The sequence below is a fragment of the Lolium rigidum genome, chromosome 3 (assembly GCF_022539505.1).
Source record: "Lolium rigidum isolate FL_2022 chromosome 3, APGP_CSIRO_Lrig_0.1, whole genome shotgun sequence".
Taxonomy (NCBI): Eukaryota; Viridiplantae; Streptophyta; class Magnoliopsida; order Poales; family Poaceae; genus Lolium; species Lolium rigidum.
The window spans coordinates 221,765,710-221,787,009 of NC_061510.1; the positions used below are offsets into that span (position 1 = coordinate 221,765,710).

Below are 21,300 nucleotides of genomic sequence, written 5' to 3' on the forward strand. Positions count from 1 at the left end.
CAAATCAGGAGATGGGCCGTAAGTGAAGATGGGCTTTGAAGATTACACGTGGAGCGTCTTTGAAGCGGCCTTGCACGAAGGATTTGGGCTAGATTGCCCGTGTATCTTTAATTATAGTAGATTGCATCATAGATTAAAAGTTAGAGTTTATCTCGTACACGGTGGGGATTATTCCCACGTTAGAAAGTCCTTTGGACTATAAATATGTATCTAGGGTTTATGGAATAAACAACAACCAACGTTCAACACAAACAAATCTCGGCGCATCGCCAACTCCTTCGTCTTGAGGGTTTCTCCGGTAAGCACCATGCTGCCTAGATCGCATCTTGCGATCTAGGCAGCACAAGCCTATCTTGTTGTTCATGCGTTGCTCGTACTGAAGCCTTTTTGATGGCGAGCAACGTAGTTATCTTAGATGCGTTAGGGTTAGCATTGTTCTTCGTATCATATGCTGTCGTAGTGCGACCCTTATGCATCTAGCCGCCCTTACACCTATCTTAGGTGTAGGGGCGGCACCCCGCTTGATCATAGTTTAGTAGATCTGATCCGTTACGGTTGCTCCTTGTTCCGCAAGGATTAGTTTAACATCCGCATTAGTTAGGCCCTACAAAGGGTTGGAGGATCCAGCGGCGTGTAGGGTGACGTTTGCTAGCCCTAGAAAGGATGTTCCGGGGATCAACCTCGTGTTGGTTTTTAGGCCCTGTCTAGGATCGGCTTACGGTCACCGTGCGCGAGCGCGAGGCCCAATCGTGAGTAGGATGATCCGATTATGCGGTGAAAACCCTAAATCGTCGTAGATCTCATTAGCTTTATCTTGATCAAGCAGGACCACCATATATTCGGACACCTTGTTCGAATCATGGGTGGATCGGCTCTTTGAGCCGATTCACGGGATAACCCGAGAGCCGATCGAGGCTCGTATTTAATGTTTACGTGTATGCCATGCAGGAAACTAAGCGAGGCATCATCCAACACCTTCCCGACCAGGTATAGGTCGGGTGGCACGCCCTTGCGATAGCATCGGACGTGTGACCGAGGAGGCTTTGCGGGCCGTCGCTCCGAGGGACCGGGGCCGGCCCGCAGCCCTAGTTGTTCCCGGCTCTACTCGTGTTGCCCGTCTCGCCCGCCGGTGGGTTTCGACGTCAACACATTCGGCACGCCCGGTGGGACAACCTTCGACATCCACCACATCGCCATCTACATCCGAGATGGCGGAAAGCACTTCGGTCAAGTACGAGGATCTGCCTGATGAACTCAAGAAGAGACATGACGAGATCAAGGCAACCCTCAAAGCCGAACTCATCGGCTCCTTTGAGAAGACCCGTTCGCACGGTACCAAGCTCAATGAAGACACACGTCCGTTGCCTGTCGACAACATGGTGGATCTCAGCCACTCCATATACGAGCCAGAGTTCCCCTTTGGCGTTAACATGGCAGGGCTTGCAAGCCTCCATGGCAAAGATGAAGCAGGAAGCAGCCACTCCCGTGGCAAGGATAAAGAGGAGGCCGATCCGCGCGACCGGCCCCAAGATGATGACGAGACGGTACACGACGGAGGAGGAAGTGAGAAGCGTGCGGTATCAACGTCCACTCTCCGTGCATCTCCTCAACAAATATGAGCAACGAGTACGACCGACGTCGGCGCTACGACGTAGATGATGAGAGAATTTGTCGGTCGATGCGAGAGGACGGGAGGTACCGTCGGCGTGATAGAAACAACGACAGGTACAATCGTCACGGCCGGAGGGAGGTCAAGGGGGCAGGATGATATGGATAGACACTGGGACCTGTCCTTTCTTCAAACATTGCTTGGGACTCGGGAATGAGCCGATTGCCAACAATCGAGAAGCTGCCAGAATGCAAACAAAGGAAGAAGGATGCAGCTAACGTGTCCGTGTTCAAGCGTCTAGGGCCTCTCCCGCCTCGGAACAAGCATGCTGAGTCCGCTCGGGTGGAAGATCTCGAGGAACTAGAGGACGATGATGAAGAAGATAAGTATCATCGGCCAAGGTGGTGCCACGATGGGCTCAGCCGTTCCCAGAAGCGAAGGGTTCAGCGTCTGCGTGGGTTGGAGGAAGCTGAAAGATTATACCTGCACACGTTGAGGAAGGCACGGCCTGATTTGGCCGCCAAAATTCAGCGAACCCTGAGCGAAGAAGGTCGGCCACAAAGAAAAGAGTGGCGCCCCAAGCAAAGGAAAGCCGATGATGAGACATCGGCTGGCACAAACATGGTCTTCATCCTTCCAACGGAGTTTAGCGCTCAAGGATTGTACGAAGCACCCGTGGCACAATTGGATCTGCGGCCCACGGCCGGTCATCTTTGAGAAGCCGCAAGAAAGAAGTTACAGGCATCTGAAGGCCCCGTACTTGCGAGGTTACATCAATGGGCAGCCTGTCAACAAGATGTTGGTAGACACCGGGGCGGCAGTTAACATTATGCCATACTCCATGCTACGTCGGTTGGGACGCTCCAGCTCGGATCGATCAAGACCAATGTAACGCCGAGCGATTTCAACGGCCAAGCATCTGACGCGCAAGGTGTTCTAAATGTGGATCCGACCGTAGGAAGGAAAACTGTCCCTACGACGTTCTTTATTGTCGACAGCAAGAGTACCTATGCTTGTCCTACTAGGGAGAGATTGGATCCACGCCAACTGTTGCATTCCATCCACGATGCACCAATGCCTAATACAGTGGGATGGAGATGAAGTAGAAGTCGTCCACGCAGATGATTCAGTCGAGGTGTCAGCGGCTGGCATGGACGTTTGGGAGACATCAGGCCAAGAGCCACTCTCAGGCATCAATTTGGACGACTGCGAGCGCATCGACGTGACAAAAAACGGGGTTAGGCTGGTTTTATCCACCGGCCTGACCGTGTAACAAAGCAAACGTCGATGGACGAACGTGGCGAGGCTGATCCTTGTGATCGGCCCCAAAAAATTTATGGAGGAACATTACAAAACCTTCATTGAGCAAGCAACGTGGAGGCCGATTCCAGCAATCGGCCAAAATTAACCTCACCATCCTTTCTGCCTGGGTTCAACATGTAATCCAACAGGGGATACCTGAAGAGCCGATACCATCAATTCTCTTGACAGAATCGGCTCGGGGGGCACCTAGGTGGATGAAACACGAGGATATGAAGTTTGAAGCAATTCAAGATATATTCTCTGATGAAGTATGGGGGCCGATACATGGGTAAATCGGCCGTAAAAAAAAATTCAAAGAGTTCGAAAATTAAAATTCGAAAATTTTAAGCACAGCCGATGCGCGGACATCGACTTGAGGGATCACAGCCCTGACCAACAACAAGAGCAGCATGGACGTGCAGATCAGGTTAAGGATGAGCCCCACGAAGAGAGTATGTCTCTTCTAGGTCCATGAGAACAGCCGATGACGAAGCAATCGGCTGTGACGTTTTTTCCTAAGGCTTGGCCAAGGAGGCGACTTGGTAGCTGTCACTTTCAGAGGTTGTTACGTCCAAAGTTTTGGAGGGCATCAGAAATTCCAAACATCCTCGCCGGAAGTTGCATCAGCCTACCAAAGATGATGAGCCGATCTGGTGAGCAAGGCGCAAGAATTGAACTAAAGAGGCTCGGGGGGCAGCTCACACTGAAGGTTCTCTGCTCTTGGGAGCCGATTTTGTTGGAATCGGCTGGCTCTGCATTGCAACTTGGATAAGGCTCGGGGAGCAACTCACCCGAAAGGTTCTTTGTTGCGGGAGCTGATTTTGTTGGAATCGGCTGGCTCTACAGCACCACTGTTCTGAAGAGGGGTGCTTTTGTTACGGAGCTATCAGTTTCAGCATCCAAGCTTATTCAGCAACAGTTCCAGGGCTCTCTTGAAGACACCTGCCCAAAACCGGATTGCCAGCTTGCTGGATTGGCTGGTTTCATAATCAGGTTTTATGATCCTTTTTGAGGTGTCTCATGATCCAAAGCCGATGCGCAGCCATTGACTCTAGTACAAATGCGCAAAGTGGCCAGGTTGCTAGTTCGGCAGTGCTATCAGGGGAGTTTTGGCATACAAGACAGCTTTCTGCTCATTGAACTGTGGGTAGTCATCTACAGTATCGGTTGTCAGCGGAAGAAAGGTGATCGGCTGGTTGGCCCTGCATGATAGCTCTCTCAGATAAGGTCGAGCTCAGGTCCATTTGTCTGAATTATGTGTCTTCATCACTGTCTTCGCCTTAACTGAGGCACGTGGGGCAGCTGGCCTGGTAGATGCCCTGTTTTTAGAAGCCGATTGGAGTGTCGTCGGCTGGTCCTGCGTCGCAATCTTCTTCAAAGATGATGATCCACCAGCGCCCAAAGTTATCAGAAAAGATGAAGGATAGATTATGAGGGACCATTGTATTGCCATCGGCTCATTTGAACATTGGTTAAGTGGATAATCGGCGCAGTAAGCATAATGGGGAATCGGCTAAATCGGCATAAAGGAAATCAGCAAGATCAAATTGGGGAAATTCTTCATTGATAAACAAGATTTCTTACATAAAGAGCTGATTGCTCTCAAAAGGAAGTACTAGGGGATACATTGCCCCATCTACTACTACTGGCCCTATGCTGAGATCCTATCTAGGGGCTGTTGCTGCCCTCGTCGTCGTCGTCGCCGTCATCGCCGCTGTCGGCGCTGCTCCCTGCCGGCTCGTCGTCGCTGCTCCAGCGGCCGCCGGCAGGACCCTCGTTGTCCTCGTCCTCCTCGTCAGCATCGTCGTCGTCGCTGTCGACGTCGCTGAGGTTCCCAGGCCAGAGGCAGTGGCGCTTGGCCGGCGGCTCGTCGGAGGAGCTGTCGTCGTCCTCCTCCTTCGCCTCCTCGGAGGAGGTGAAGTCGTCCCAGGAGAAGCGATCGTCATCGCTCTCCGATTCCCCGTCGGCGAGGAAGCGGAGGTCGCTCTCCCCACTGGTCAAGGACTTGTCTTCCTCGGACCAGATGGAGGAGGCGTGGTCTTCCAGGTCCCATTCTTCTGGTGCGCGAATGTCCGGCGGCGTCTCGCGGGAGGAGGAGGACCCAAGGGAAAGTTCCGATGAGGTGGAGGAAGAGGAAGACATGGTGCGCGAGAAGAGCTTTTGGAGTGCTAATGCGGAGATGATGAGGAGGAGAACTGTTCGGTGCGGTTAAATAAAAGAAGTGGGGATTTAATGTTCGAACGGTTTTCGAGGAGGTGGTGCCAAAAAGCTGTCAAATCGTGCGGAGAAGTTGGGAAGGCAAGTCGTCATGATGAAACATACTCGCGACGGTTCTGCTCTGCCACGACATGACCCTTCGAAGGAAAAACGAGTGGTTTTGAAATTATCATTACCAAAACCAGGGGGCATGTGTTATCACCGGATTTTGGCCAAATCGGGAGATGGGCCGTAAGTGAAGATGGGCTTTGAAGATTACACGTGGAGCGTCTTTGAAGCGGCCTTGCACGAAGGATTTGGGCTAGATTGCCCGTGTATCTTTAATTATAGTAGATTGCATCATAGATTAAAAGTTAGAGTTTATCTCGTACACGGTGGGGATTATTCCCACGTTAGAAAGTCCTTTGGACTATAAATATGTATCTAGGGTTTATGGAATAAACAACAACCAACGTTCAACACAAACAAATCTCGGCGCATCGCCAACTCCTTCGTCTTGAGGGTTTCTCCGGTAAGCACCATGCTGCCTAGATCGCATCTTGCGATCTAGGCGGCACAAGCCTATCTTGTTGTTCATGCGTTGCTCGTGCTTGAAGCCTTTTTGATGGCGAGCAACGTAGTTATCTTAGATGCGTTAGGGTTAGCATTGTTCTTCGTATCATATGCTTGTCGTAGTGCAACCCTCATGCATCTAGCCGCCCTTACACCTATCTTAGGTGTAGGGGCGGCACCCCGCTTGATCATAGTTTAGTAGATCTGATCCGTTACGGTTGCTCCTTGTTACGCAAGGATTAGTTTAACATCCGCATTAGTTAGGCCCTACAAAGGGTTGGAGGATCCAGCGGCGTGTAGGGTGACGTTTGCTAGCCCTAGAAAGGATGTTCGGGGATCAACCTCGTGTTGGTTTTTAGGCCCTGTCTAGGATCGGCTTACGGTCACCGTGCGCGAGCGCGAGGCCCAATCGTGAGTAGGATGATCCGATTATGCGGTGAAAACCCTAAATCGTCGTAGATCTCATTAGCTTTATCTTGATCAAGCGGGACCACCATATATTCGGACACCTTGTTCGAATCATGGGTGGATTGGCTCTTTGAGCCGATTCACGAGATAACTCGAGAGCCGATCGAGGCTCGTATTTAATGTTTACGTGTATGCCATGCAGGAAACTAAGCGAGGCATCATCCAACACCTTCACGACCGGGTATAGGTCAGGTGGCACGCCCTTGCGATAGCATCGGACGTGTGACCAGGAGGCTTTGCGGGCCGTCGCTCTGAGGGACTGGGGCCAGCCGCAGCCCTAGTTGTTCCCGGCTCTACTGTGTTGCCCGTCTCTGCCCGCCAGTGGGTTTCTGACGTCAACAACACCATACGTTTAATCCTTTGTTTTCAGCAAGCCGGTGAGATTGATAACCTCACTGTTAAGTTGGGGCAAAGTAGTTTGATTGTGTTGTGCAGGTTCCACGTTGGCACCGGAATCCCTGGTGTTGCGCCGCACTACACTCCTTCACCAACAACCTTCACGTGGCCTTCATCTCCTACTGGTTCGATAATCTTGGTTTCTTAATGAGGGAAAACTCGCTGTTGTACTCATCATACTTTCTTCTTGGGGTTCCCAACGGACGTGTGCTTTACCGTCACAAGCAGCGCTCACTAGACTGATCCGCTGCGAGTATGCGACGATTGAGAGTAGCTTGCTCATTCGACAATCGTTCCCGATTCTTCTTCAAGATCCTTCGGTACGCATTGAGAGTACCAACCGAAGTTCTGGCGGGAAGTGGCGTGTTGCTTGTTATGGCATCCCGAGCCTCTGCCCACTCTTCCTCTGCGATGGTGTAATCGCTATCTTCGTTGTTGGCGCTATTTTCAGAGTTACGCCGTCTGCTGGAGCGGGGGGTGCGATCTCTTTCTTCTCCTCCGTTCCCCGCGTTTCTTGCGTTGAGGGTAGCGTAAACTTGGTGACGCGCTGTCTTCCAGGTAGTCATCCTGACGGCGATATCGATACTTTCCTCTCCCGATGAATATCTGGCGCTGCAGATGAACGGTGTGTCGCTTGACCCCAATCCGTGCCTGGTGTCATAGTTCAAGCAATAATACGAGGTCATATCTAACATGGAGTTATCGGATCCAACCGACATCAAGGACACCGACCGAGGGGTCGATGGTGGAGACGAATTCGTCGAGTCTGTTAAACCAGCCGACAGATCGATTGATGATGACATGATCGATCCTGCAGCCGATGGTGATGATTTCCTTGCTGATCTGGGGACAAACGACTCGATCAGCCGAAGGATCCCTTCCGTGTTAACGTTGCAATGAACACTCCCGAACGTCATGCCCAAGTTTCCTTGCAGATCCGAAAAGGTTGAACGGGACGAGTCGCTGTGCGGGGTGAACTCGAAGGAGCCGAATCGAATCGAACTCCCTGAGCTTGGCGAAGAAGGTGCCGGTGGTGACGCCGACGGTGTCGACGAAGCTGCCGTTGACATGGCCGAATCTGCCGATGACGGATCTTGTGCCAACAGGTTTCCCACGGACAGCGCCAATTGTCGAGGGTACTCCTCGGCAATGCCCTCCGTATGGGGCTTAGGGTAGATGGAATCCTATAGGCTGACACGAGACATCGGTTATCAAACAAGCGGGGAGAGCGATTTACCCGGAGTTCGGGGCCCTCGATGAGGTAAAACCCTTACGTCCTGCCTGTCGATCTTGATTATGAAAATATCGGGTTACAGTGGGGTGCCGAAGGTTTCGGCTATGATCTCGTCGAGAGAATAAGTTCTGCAGGGACCTAGCTCTAGACTTGCGGTGGCTATGATTGCTAAGATTACGTGTGTCCTCGACAGCCTCTCTCCTGACCCTTATATTGGGAGCCAGGTCCCGAGAGATCTGTCCGGGTACGACTAGGTTACAAAGGGTCATAGTTCTAAGCTTTCCTTGTATTCTTCGTTTGCTTATCTTGTTCTTCAAGAATTCTTCTTCGGCATCGACGTAGTGGCCCACCTTCCGTAGTGGCCCACCTTGCCATCGAGTGCCTTCATGGGCCCCTGGTTGGGCCGCAAGAGGTAGCGCAATGTCAGCTACCCGAAGGGTAATGCCCACATCAGCGCGGGTCTGCTAAAGACGGCGCGAATCTGGCTGCCTAAAGGGTAGGGTGGAGCTAATCCTAGATCCTGCATTAAGGAGGCTTGTATGGCTCCTCCGGCCGATGTTCCTTGTCAGAGTAAGTGGTAGTTGTGGTGTGTTACATGGCTCATTGCCTCCTTGAGTGATGGATCTGGTCTAAAATATGCCTCATTGCCAAACATGTGCTTTTGATTAATACCAACTCCATTTTAAAATACAATTTAAAAAAGTTTAAACTAGCTTTCTAAATAAATTATATTTCAAAATGGATGTACATGTCACCGGTTTCTTTTTTCTATTTTTTTGAAAATCAATACCACATATATTTATAATAATAAATAGTACATAGTACAAAATAAAATCTAAATGATACAAACAAATCTTCGAGCTCTTCAAACCCTTTCTTCTTCCAAGATACAATCTTATAGTTTTGTGAAGACAACTAAAAATAGATAACAAACCATAGACCTTGTAATTGCCAATGGAGGTTCCCATATTTTAATTTGAGCCGCAATGTTAATGTTGAGTGTCTGCACGCAACCATTAAAGTAGTCAATCAACATCGGCTAGAGTATCAACACAAGTATGTAAGGAAATAATAACCGACCAGCTTTGTCAATGTTCGAATCACCGTTGTTTAGAACGCAGCAGCCGGAATAAAAGCTGCGAGGATAATCCTCCTCGCGGCAACCATAAAAGAAGATCCAAAATTGATCTGGCGAAGCAAATCTGAAGGCCCACACCTAAAGAATTATAATATTTCAACACCACCATTGATGTCGGGAACGAGATCTCGTCGTCGAACGAAAGACCGAAGATCATTTATTATAGACGATGCTATCCCCACTGAAGAGAAACCAACAAGAAGGCGGTTACCAAAACCCTAACATAATCTACTACTCCCTCCGATCCATATTACTTGATGGTAAAATGGATATATGAGTTTTTTTTTTAAAGAAAAGAGGCTGAGCGGTGGGTGCCACGCGGCAGCCATAACGGCTTCAACCCCTCCTTATCCCCTCCCGCTCCCCGGAACTCGCATATTCCGCCGCGCGCCATGGCCATGGCTTCCACCTCGCGCCCGCCTCTTCTCCACCCTGCCTCCAGAAACCCCCGCATCCTCCCGCTCGCCTCCAGGGCTCCCGCCCATCGCCCGCTGCTCATCTCCCTCGCTCCGCCCGCGCCCGCGCCAGCCCGCGGGCTCCGCGCCGCCGCTGCCACGCAGCAACCCGCTTACGAAGATGAAGAAGAGGGAAATGAGGATGAAGAGGAGTATTACAGCGACGAAGAGGATGCGGAGGAGATGGACGTGGAGGAGATGGAGGAGGAGGCCCGGCGCGCCGCCGCCGACCTCGCCGCACGCCTCGACCGAGAGCTCCGCGTAGGTAGGTATTGCCCATTTGCTTTCCACCTGTCTTCGTGCGGGGATTTGAATCTGCCCCTGGTAGCCGTTCGATCTTGTATTGCTTCACCATTGAGTCATTTAGTAGCATTTATTACAGTGAGTAACTTGAAGCCTGCGGCAATAGTGTCCAACCCACCCTTGAGAATTCGCAACTCTAGAGCACGGTGTGATATGAATATTGGCTCTGAACACTGTGCTAATGTTGCAAAGCAACCAGATGAGAATTTTTGAGACAATAGGTTGACATTCAAAAATGTTAGTACAGGGAACCTTAACACCACCCTATTGACTCAAACTTTCTGTAGACCCTTCTAAAAAAAAAAATCTCTAGACTGCCCGAATGCAGAGCTACAGAGACAACAAGTCAGGGACTGGAGGGGACCCTGCTGCTGCCGGTAATCAGTGGCGGAGCTAGCTCGCTCTTGGAGCCTGGGAAAAATCTGCAAGCTGCGGCGCCGGTGGACAGATACCCATGTAAACTGATTATGCAACAGTTACACGGTACTTAAATTGGCAAAAGATTCAGCAGAGGAGCCCGGGGTTTTCAGGTGGCACCCTCGGTGGAGCACCACGGATGGGTGTGATCTCCTATGAACCCTAGTCAACTAGATATTGTTTCGTTAGCAATACAATTGTAGAAAGTTTAGCCTTGGTTTGTAGTATTGCAACAGTCACATTGTTGACTGTAAAAGTTGTGTTTTCCAAGTAGAATAGAATGATATGCTGGTTTCTTCCTCTAAAACCTTACTTCATTCACTTCACTTGTTCTTAGACTACGCCTCGACCTTTTTTCAGATGGTGATGTTCGTGAGAAAAGAAGAACCATGAGGGATAAGACATCAACAGCTAAACATGTCAGTATATCTTGATGTTCTGATATTCAGTCGTCTAGTTGCAGTGTGGAAAATAAAGTTAACCGATTTACCATTCAATCCATGATTCAGATCCCAGACAATAATCTTCCAAAGGTGGCTGTTATTGGTAGGCCTAATGTTGGTAAATCTGCACTGTTCAATCGTCTTGTCGGGGTATGCCACTTACTCACATGACCATAATTTCAGTTAGTTTCTGAAATGTGACCGTTGTATGTGTGATCTGAGTCCAAAAGCTGATATGGTATCGTTTTAAATATCTAACAGGGCAACAGGGCTATCGTTGTTGATGAACCTGGTGTAACCAGAGATCGTTTGTATGGGCGATCTTTTTGGGGTGATCAAGAGTTTATGGTTATCGATACAGGGGGTGTGATTACTCTATCCAAGTCGCAAGCAGGTGTAATGGAAGAACTTGCCATCACAACTACTGTCGGTATGGATGGGATTCCTCTGGCCTCTAGAGAAGCTGCTATTGCTAGGATGCCATCAATGATTGAAAAGCAAGCTGTTGCTGCTGTTGAAGAAGCAGCTGTCCTTCTATTCCTTGTGGATGGTCAGGCAGGTTTAGGCAATCATCATCTTATATTTTGAGCAACTATTTTATGTGTTACTTTTGTGACATTAGATCCTTTTTTTTTTAATCTTAGTAGCACTATTTACTCTAATATGGACCGCTCAATAAATTACCTCCTGATGACTCATGTTGTGTTTCTCTGGTGTCTTTGTTTCCCTAACTGTTTTTTTTTGCTGTCTGACGTTATCTGTAAATTGTTCCAAAGCTTGTCCTTATTAACATGATGGCCTCAATTTCCTACAGGCTGGTCTTGTGGCAGCTGATATAGAAATTGCTGATTGGTTACGTCGCAACTTCTCACACAAGTGCATCATACTTGCTGTAAACAAGTGTGAATCTCCACGGAAAGGGCAAATGCAAGCATTAGAATTTTGGTCATTAGGGTGAGCCTATAAAAGTACAGCTTACACTATGCTCACACTGTGATTACACATCATTCAGTTCATTCATATTTCAAAAAGATTACACAATGTTGTAATGATTTTTTTATGTTACATTTTGAACAATAGCAGCTACTGAAAACTTCACATTTTAACAAAAAATTGTGTTTGTGCTGCTAAACTAAAAAAGAACAGACACCACATTAGTCTTGCTTCAACTGTTTAGGCCATAACACCTTGAAGTAGCAGAATTTAATTGTTCGACATGCATGATAACAAAACCCCTGTACCTCAATTAGTTATGCTGTTAGAATTAATTATCTCTCAACTCTGTTTGCCTTCTTGCCATAAACCATGATGACTTATGTTGCTGTATTTGCTGCTTGACCCATCTTTCCATTATTCCTGCAAGATTTACACCTGTACCAATATCCGCTATTACCGGCACTGGAACTGGAGAGCTCCTTGATATGGTCTGTTCAGAACTGAAAAAATTCGAGGTATTGTAATATTTGTTCAGATAAGATTTTATCTTACATGCATGCATGGAAAATATTGAGGTATTGGGAACATTCATGACGTTATTTTTGATATAAAGATTGCTCATTACAGGGACTAGAAGGACTGGATGATTTTGAGGAGGAAGAAGAAGAAAACCGCATTCCGGCTATTTCCATTGTTGGAAGACCAAATGTTGGGAAAAGTAGTATATTAAATGCTTTGGTTGGAGAAGATAGAACAATTGTGAGCCCAGTTAGTGGGACCACCCGTGATGCCATTGATACTGAGTTGACCACAGAGGATGGGCAGGTTTGTACATAAGACTCTTGAACATTTAAATACACAGCCGCTTCACTAGTTCAGTACACAGTCCAACTGTATCCACTTAAATGCGCTTCTTTATGTTTATAACTATGAAGTTTAGATAGGATATGTAAGAAAGAGAAATGAGACATCGTCGCAATGCAATGCTGATATGCTGATATTAAAAATGCTGCAGAAATACAAACTCATTGATACGGCTGGCATCCGGCGCAGAGCAGCAGTTGCTTCTGCTGGCAGCACGACTGAAACGCTGTCAGTAAAACGTGCATTTAGTGCAATTCGTCGATCTGATGTTGTCGCCCTTGTTGTTGAAGCGATGGCGTGCGTCACAGAGCAGGTATTGATCTCACCAATCCATTCACATTTGCACACAAACAATTCATATCGATATAAAGTTCGTTCTAATACAGTGAGTTTTTTTTCGGTGCCAAGGATTATAAAATTGCAGAAAGGATTGAAAAAGAGGGAAAGGCATGTGTCATTGTTGTGAACAAATGGGACACGATTCCAAACAAGAACAATGAGAGTACTACACATTATGAGTTGGATGTAAGAGAGAAGCTTCGTGTACTTGACTGGGCACCTATTGTTTATTGTTCTGCAATAAATGGGAACAGCGTTGAAAAGTAAATCCCTTATCTTTGTTTTAGAATCTCGGTCTTTAGATACGTCGTTCAGATATTAGCTGCTTGTGATTGATAGTATCTCTTCCATTTTTTTTACTGCGTTTTATCATATTTATGCTGGTTCCACACATCCCTCATTTTTGTTTTGCTATCATATTTAAAGTACCATTGCAAAAATGTAACTAAAACCACGACAAGAATTATGGAACGGAGGGAGTAGCATACAATGCTTGATTCACTTATGGGGCCTAGGTCTCATGTCATTCATTATCGAAGAAAAAAAGGTCTCATGTCATTTTACACACTGGACTGTATTTTCCAGCTCAGAGATCGTTGCCATGACTCTGCAGTTTACCAATGTTCAAACCATGACATATAGTTGTGTTTTGAATTCGTCCCCTGTCCATTTATACCTGCATTCTTTGTGATAAACATGAATTGGCAACTTACCATCCAACCGATGATTTTTATAGTTAATAATTTAGGTTATACCTCTGCAACGATTAATTTACGTAGTGGCCTGCCATTTCCATTATTTTCTTCTTCTAGAACACTGTTTCCATGTTTTGTTTCATTTTTCAGGTTTCCTACAACATGAACCTTGTAGACTCGTAGATCTGTAATGCCAACTGCTGGGGTAGTGGGTTACTGGGTATACTTGCAGTTGATGGCATTACAATTTCGTTCTATCTGTTTTCAAAACCCTCAGTATATATATCTTTTTCACTGTTAAGCAAAGCTGTATGTTGCTTGTCAAGGTGTTGTATCTTTCTTGCTAACCGGACATTCGAATTTGTGTTGACTCTTATCAGCTTACGTTCTCCAAGTTTTTTATGCTTAATGGGTGGACAAAACTTGCTAAATTTCCAATTTCCCTCTTAATATTAACAGGTTTAGTCCTGTACTTGTGTTCCGGACATCGGCACTGCATATAGAATATTTTCCTGTATTGTCATTCTCTAAGATGCCATATATATTTGCTGTCAGGATTATTTCTGCTGCTTCTTTGGTTGAAAAGGAAAGGTCTAGAAGACTTGGCACATCTATTCTTAACCAAGTGGTTAGAGAAGCTGTATCATTCAAAGCACCACCAAGAACAAGAGGTGGCAAAAGAGGCCGTGTTTATTACACAACACAGGTAACCTATGGCCTTGTTCTAAACCCATGTAAATTACTTATAGTATTTATAAGATAACCTTTCGAGTAAGCTGAAACCATAATCACAACCGTATTCCCCATTTACGCATTTTCTATTCCCTTATTAAAGTTAGATTGGTCGTGGAAAGAATTTCAACTTGTTTTTTACAATCATCAAACTCCACGCCCTTTATCAGTTGTTCAAAGATATTTTTTATGCTAATTCCCAAGTCGTGCTGAAGTATTTGAAGATAATTCAGAGAGGGGGTTGTTGGTTTCATGCTAACCAATTACTTCAGTATAATTTTACATTTCAATGAGTCAGCTAGTATGGCATCTGTGTAGATAGTTTCACCTCTTTGGAAAGGGACAATCCTCGCTGCTTTCAGTCTGAACAGTTTTATCTTGAAACTGCCTTATACATCATTTTCATCCTTCTGAGCATTTCTTTTGGCAACTCTCTTCTGAGCTTAAGGAACCTTGCTCTTCTCCTGCAGGCTGCTGTTCGTCCACCAACATTTGTTCTCTTCGTCAATGACGCAAAACTCTTCCCCGAGCCGTACCGTCGGTACATGCACAAACAACTTCGGTCTGACGCTGGGTTCCCAGGCACACCTATCCGGATACTGTGGCGTAGCCGGAAGCGGACAGACAAGCAACAGAGGAAGACAAATACACAGGCTCGTAATGCGCTTGTAGCGGCGAGTTAGCATGTGAAGCAATTACTATGTTCAAGAGGAAAATGAAAGTGTAGCGAGTTAGCACTATCCTGACATCCTTTTTTTTAAATCTTTTCTTGGCTGAAATTGTATTGCTACGTTCAGTAAGGAAACAGAAATGTAGCGAGTTAGCACTATCACGATGCCTTTTATTTTCTCACTCACAACCTTGTCCTGGCTGCTAACCTACAACTATCCAGTATCCATGCACCAAGGAGTTCATATTAAAATAGAAAAAAATATTTGCAAGTTTAAGTCTGCTCCCTCAGCTATAAATATCAGAAATTCTGGGTCTCTCAAATGTTAGACCATCAAGATTTGATATTCTATACGTTGAGTAGTTTTTAGGATGAATTGGTTGCTGTTTTCGAATTGACAAAAGTGGGTTCTCGTAGGTGATGTAGTGCAGGGTAGTGTTTTTCCCTTCCCATAAAACTGCATGTTTCTCTTTTTTCCTTCAAAGTTTCTAACACATAGGTAGGTTGCTTTCTGTACTGCATGGTGTTCAATTAATCCTGTAAGACAGAAAATTTCCTTTTTCCTGTTTCCAGTTTCTTTCGCGAAAGAAGTCTACATAACCCCCTCAGGTTTGAGGTTTGAGACGTTTAACCCCCTCAGGTATAAAGTAGAGCACATTGTTTACTTTACTAGATCAACTAGAGTAGCATCCGTGCGGGTAGACACTATATCTATATGTATACTGCAAGATCGGAGAGAGATCGAGAGAGGTATGGGAGACAAACCTTCTCCCTTCGAGGAGGAGCTCGAGCCGTTGTCCATGGGGACGGCGCGAGTGGCGTGAGCGTGCGGTGGCGGCGGTGGCGAGCTTCCCGTGAGCACTGCGCTAGCCCTAGATCGGTAGGGAATGTAGGTGGGGTGAGCGGCGGCGCGGTGAACCTCGTACCGTGTGCCCCGGCCCCCACCTCTTTATATAGCGCAGGTCACGGGGGCCCACCAACCATATGAGGGTTGGACGCCCCGATCAGGGCGCGAACGAGCTCAAGGACTTGTTACCGATCCGTTGGAATCGGTGACGTGGAGATCATCCTAACATTCTCCCCCTTGATCTCAACTTTTCTTTTAACTTTATACTTTCACTTTATTCGTTTCATATTGGATCAGTCCATAGGGCATGTTTCATCGTCACGGCTCTATTGCCGATAGAATCGGACAACCACAATACACTTCTCTGTTTTGAAACAAATTCTTTTACTTTTGGGCCTCTTATGATCCAGGATAGGTAAGACTTTTCCTTAAACCCATGCCGGCTACGTGCTCCTTGAACACGCTGGGTGGTAAGCCTTTCACTAGCGGATCCGCAAGCATATCTTTTGACCTTATATGCTCGAGACTTATTGTTTGATCCTGGACCTTGTGTTTCACAACATAATACTTAACCTCAATCGGTTTCGTAGATGTACTCGACTTGTTGTTGTGAGCATAGAATACTGCAGACTCATTGTCGCAGTACATCTTTAGTGGTTTGTCAATACAATCTACCACTTTCAAGTCGGGTATAAATTTCTTTAACCATAATGCCTGCCCCGTGGCTTCATAACATGCTATAAATTCTGCATACATCGTGGATGATGCAACTATGGTCTGTTTGGAGCTTCTCCACGAAATAGCTCCCCCTGCGAGGGTGAATACATATCCGGATGTGGATTTTCTATCATCTTTATCCCCCGCAAAATCTGCATCCGAATACCCTCTTATTTCTAGGGAATCGGATCTTACGTATGTTAGCATGTAGTTCTTTGTGCCTTTCACATAACGCAATGCCTTCTTTACCATTTTCCGAGTGTTCAAAACCTGGATTTTCTTGATATCTACCGAGTACTCCGGTGATAAATGCTAAGTCGGGCGAGTGCACACTTGTGCATACTTGTAGGCTTCCAATGGCCGAAGCATATGGAACCGCTTTCATTTGATCGAGCTCGTATTGATTTTGGGGACTTTGATGTTTCCCAAAGCTGTCGCCCTTGACTATAGGGGCAGGTGTGGCACTTGCACTTATGCATATTATACTTACTTAGAATCTTTTCTAAATAAGCCTTTTGCGATAGTCCTAATACTCCATTGTTTCTATCTCGGTGAATTTCTATGCCCAAAACATATGACGCTTCACCAAGATCTTTCATATCAAAATTTGAGGACAAGAACTTCTTTGTCTCTTGCGGTAGACTAACATCACCTGTTGGCAAGCAGAATATCATCCACATACAAGATTAGGAAAATATATTTCCCACTTTTAAACTTTGCATAAACGCAATTGTCCTCAATATTTTCTTTAAATCCAAATCTCTTAATTGTCTCATTGAACTTTAGATACCACTGTCTGGAGGCTTGCTTTAATCCATAAATGGATTTCTTTAGGCGGCATCCCATTTCTTTCTTGCCTTCCATGATAAAACCCTTAGGTTGTTTCATGGAGACATTTTCTTCTAAATCCCCGTTTAGAAATGCCGTCTTTACATCCATTTGATGCAACTCTAAATCAAAATGTGCAACTAGTGCCATGATGATTGAAGGAATCCTTACATGAGACCGGAGAAAATGTCTCATTGTAATCTATCCCTTCTCTTTATGTAAATCCTTTTGCCACAAGTCGTGCTTTGTACTTTCCGAGGAGGTGGCTGTTGTTGCTCCCTTTCATGCTCAACAAATGGTTCATTCGGCTCTCGACGGACAGGTTCCGAATTTTCACTCATCGTTGTCATGGGTGGAGTTACAACAGGCGCTTGCACCACAATCGCAGGGATCGTCGGTACAGGTGCACATGGTAGCTCAAAAAATGGCTCCTGAGTCATCGGATTAGGTGCATGCACCCTCTTCTCCTCAAGATCAATTTTCCGAGCTACCATGCTCCCCCTCATCATTTCGTCTTCTAAGAAGACAACATGTCTCGTTTCCACAAACTTTGTGTATTTCTCTAGACAGTAGAAACAATAACCTTTTGACTTTTCAGGATAGCTACTAAAATGGTAGCTGACTGTTTTGGTATCTAACTTTGCGATATTTGGATTGAATACTTTGGCCTCAGCAGGACTCCCCCACACTTTCGAGTGGTTTAGAGAAGGCACTCTCCATGTCCATAGCTCATACGGCGTTTTGGGCACCGATTTGCTTGGTACTCTGTTTAGAATGTGAGTAGCGGTTTTTAACGCCTCAATCCACAATCCCAATAGTAGGGTGGAATAGCTCATCATATTGCGCACCATATCCATAAGGGTATGGTTGCGCCTTTCAACTACCCCATTCCGCCGAGGTTCGCCCGACATCGAATAGTGGGCAACTATTCCAGTCTCCTGTAGAAACCCCGCAAAGGGTCCGGGGACTTGGCCATATGGAGTATGTCGACCGTAGTACTCCCCTCCACGATCGGACCCGACTATCTTTATTCTTTTATCATGCTGATTTTCAACTTCAGCTTTGAATATTTTGAATTTATCCAACGCTTCTGTTCTTTCTTTTATTGGATAAATATAACCATATCGGGAGTAATTATTCGTGAATGTTATGAACGAATCATAGCCATCCACACTTTTCACAGGAAATGATCCACATATCTCGGTGTGAATTATTTCTAGTGTTGCTGTGCATCGATTTGCACCCTTTTTAATTTGCTTTACAAATTTTCCTTTAATGCAATCGATGCCACTGTTCTATGTCTGAGAATTCTAATGGAGGAAGAATATCATTTTTAACAAGTCTTTCTATTCTCCCCCTCGAAATATGGCATAAGCGACAATGCCATAATTTCGATGATTCATCAGTTCTTTTCTTTTGTTCTTTGTCCAACGCGGACAACACTTTTCACTCACATTACACACAGACAACACCCACATAAGCATTATTACACCATATGGCACACTTGCCATGTCCTTCATGTCCATGTGTACTTTTACGTCACCGGTTGCTACAGCAATTTGGGTCGCACATATCTTTGAAGAATCAGTGAACTGGCTCTTTATTCTTTCAAGATACTCCCATACGGAAGCACACTTTGCTATTGAGCCCACAATAGCGTTCTCAATTGTATTCTTTATAAATGGCACTTAGCCACTTTTATTCTGCCATGCAGAATCATCTTTCTTGTCATTTCTGACTGGATCTTTTGGTCTGACCGGTGCTGGGGAACCCAGTCCACCTCAGCACAAATCGACCTTCTTTCTTCATTCAGTGTAGTTGTCACCTCTGAGGGTTGGAACATCCTTGATGCAACTTATCAAGTAGTACCCTCCTTTAAAACTACAATGAAATGAGATCATAACAACAATTGCATGCAATAATCCAACGTTGGTCAAAATTAGAACATACAACTTGTTTGTGCAATTAAATCTATATCACCGTTGGGCAGAAAATAGAGATAAATGCACACCTTATTGCAACAAATCATGATCATGTCATTAATAACGTTGGTCCAAAAATAACATAACCATATTTGTCAGAATAATCACTTTAATCATCACTTTTGCACATGTTATTACAACAAAACATGATCATGCCATCAATAACGTTGGTCATAAAATGACATATCATAATTGTTTCAACAATCACTTTTAAGCAACCTTTTAAATTTTAATCATCACTTTTGCATTTTTCCAAATTGAAAATGCATCTTAACTATTTGCAGCGGAAACTTTGAAGTCAAACTTTAAACTTTAAACTTTTCGAAGCATCTATGTTACTTTTTAATTTCCTAAAACAAATATCTCGTTGGTTCAATTTGCTCGGGAAATTTTTTGACAAAAATGCTTCTTTAAACTATTTAACTTTTGTACTTTTCAGAGGCATATCTTTCACTTTTTATTTTCTGAACAAATATTTCGTTGGTCCTATTTATTCAGAAAAAACTAGACAAAATTAGGCCAAAATTGACCCAAAACTGCCTAAAAATGCCTCTGGAAAAAACTATTACTGTGCTGCCGTGGGCCCGCGGCCCACGCGGCCTGCACGCACCGAGCGGCACGCAGCCACGCGGCGCCCACGCTGCCGAAACCGCGGCACCGACGTGGCGGCCCGCACGCGGCTCGCTGCCGCGGCCTTTACGCGGCACGGACGCGGCCCGGACGTGGCGGCACGCCAGCGCGGCCTTCCTTCGGCCCAACGCGGCACTGGCCAGCGCAGCCGACGCGGCCCGCACACGGTGCCCACGCGGAGGCACTCCTGGCCGTCGGATTCGATCCGACGGCTCCCCTTTTCTTTCGCTGGGTATAAAAACCGCCCAACCGGCCGAAAAACCCTAACCCTAATTCATTTCGCCCCGACCCGCTCTCTAGCCACATTCGGCGGGCCGGGAGACGACGGCGGCGGCCCGCGCGCGCGCCTGGCCACCTTGTCGCCGGCGGCGAGCGGAGCAGCCTGCCCCTCCTCCCCGCTGCGCGCTCGGCACTGGCGTCACGCCGGTGACGACGGAGCCCTCCCCGCGAGACTCCCCGCGGTTCTGCTGTGGCGGTGAGGAAGCGGCGGCGTCGCCGGCAGCTGCTCGAGCGAGCACGCACCGGCGTCGAGCTGCCCTTCCTCTCCTCTTTTCTTTCTCTCCTTCCTCCACCAGATCCCGGCGCGGCGGCCAAGGAACGGAGGCAGAAAACGTGCGGCGGCGCCCCCCTGTACCTCTTGGCGGCGGCGCGTGCACCCGAGGGTGGGCGCGTCACCGTCAAGCGGCGCAGAGGCGGTGCCCTTTCTTTGCCGGCGATGTGACGCAGCACGGTAAGCCGGTGAGCTTTTCTTTTCTTTGCCCCGCGTTGCTTGCGCAAGTGGAGTGGCTCTTCTTCCCGGTGCCTCGGCATGCCGATGCGCATCTTGATCGAGAGGAGCGGCGCGGCCTTGCGGCGGCGCTAACTGTGCCGGCGAGATGGGTCTCGGCCGGTTGCACTTTACTTTGGGAGGATTGGGGTTTCTCTTCTTTCTTTTCTACCCGAAAAATAAACACGAGATCTACATCTAGAGTGGCTCTGATACCAATGTTTACTTTACTAGATCAACTAGAGTAGCATCCGTGCGGGTAGACACTATATCTATATGTATACTGCAATATCGGAGAGAGATCGAGAGAGGTATGGGAGACAAACCTTCTCCCTTCGAGGAGGAGCTCGAGCCGTTGTCCATGGGGACGGCGCGAGTGGCGTGAGCGTGCGGTGGCGGCGGTGGCAGAGCTTCCCGTGAGCACTGCGCTAGCCCTAGATCGGTAGGGAATGTAGGTGGGGTGACTGGCGGCGCGGTGAACCTCGTACCGTGTGCCCCGGCCCCCACCTCTTTATATAGCGCGAGTCACGTGGGCCCACCAACCATATGAGGGTTGGACGCCCCCGATCAGGGCGCGAACGAGCTCAAGGACTTGTTACCGATCCGTTGGAATCGGTGACGTGGAGATCATCCTAACACACATGACCCCCTCAAGTATGACTTACCGGTTAAATTACCCCCTCCAAGCGGTTTTTGAGGCTAATGGCTGTTTTAGAGAGCGGTTTTGGTCCACGTGTAGGCAACGCTTTTGGGAAGCTGG

General features: G+C 47.0%; 1 protein-coding gene across 1 annotated transcript; it reads left to right on the forward strand.

Annotated features, from left to right (window-relative positions):
* Positions 1 to 9,308: 9,308 nt before the first annotated feature.
* LOC124703040 (GTPase Der-like) lies at positions 9,309 to 14,952 on the forward strand. Its single transcript, XM_047235249.1, has 11 exons — positions 9,309 to 9,636; positions 10,452 to 10,510; positions 10,601 to 10,684; positions 10,796 to 11,089; positions 11,349 to 11,488; positions 11,898 to 11,985; positions 12,098 to 12,295; positions 12,486 to 12,647; positions 12,743 to 12,936; positions 13,924 to 14,074; positions 14,571 to 14,952. Exons 1-11 carry the CDS (start codon positions 9,309 to 9,311, stop codon positions 14,781 to 14,783), a joined length of 1,911 nt encoding a protein of 636 aa, XP_047091205.1. The 3' UTR covers positions 14,784 to 14,952.
* Positions 14,953 to 21,300: the final 6,348 nt, after the last annotated feature.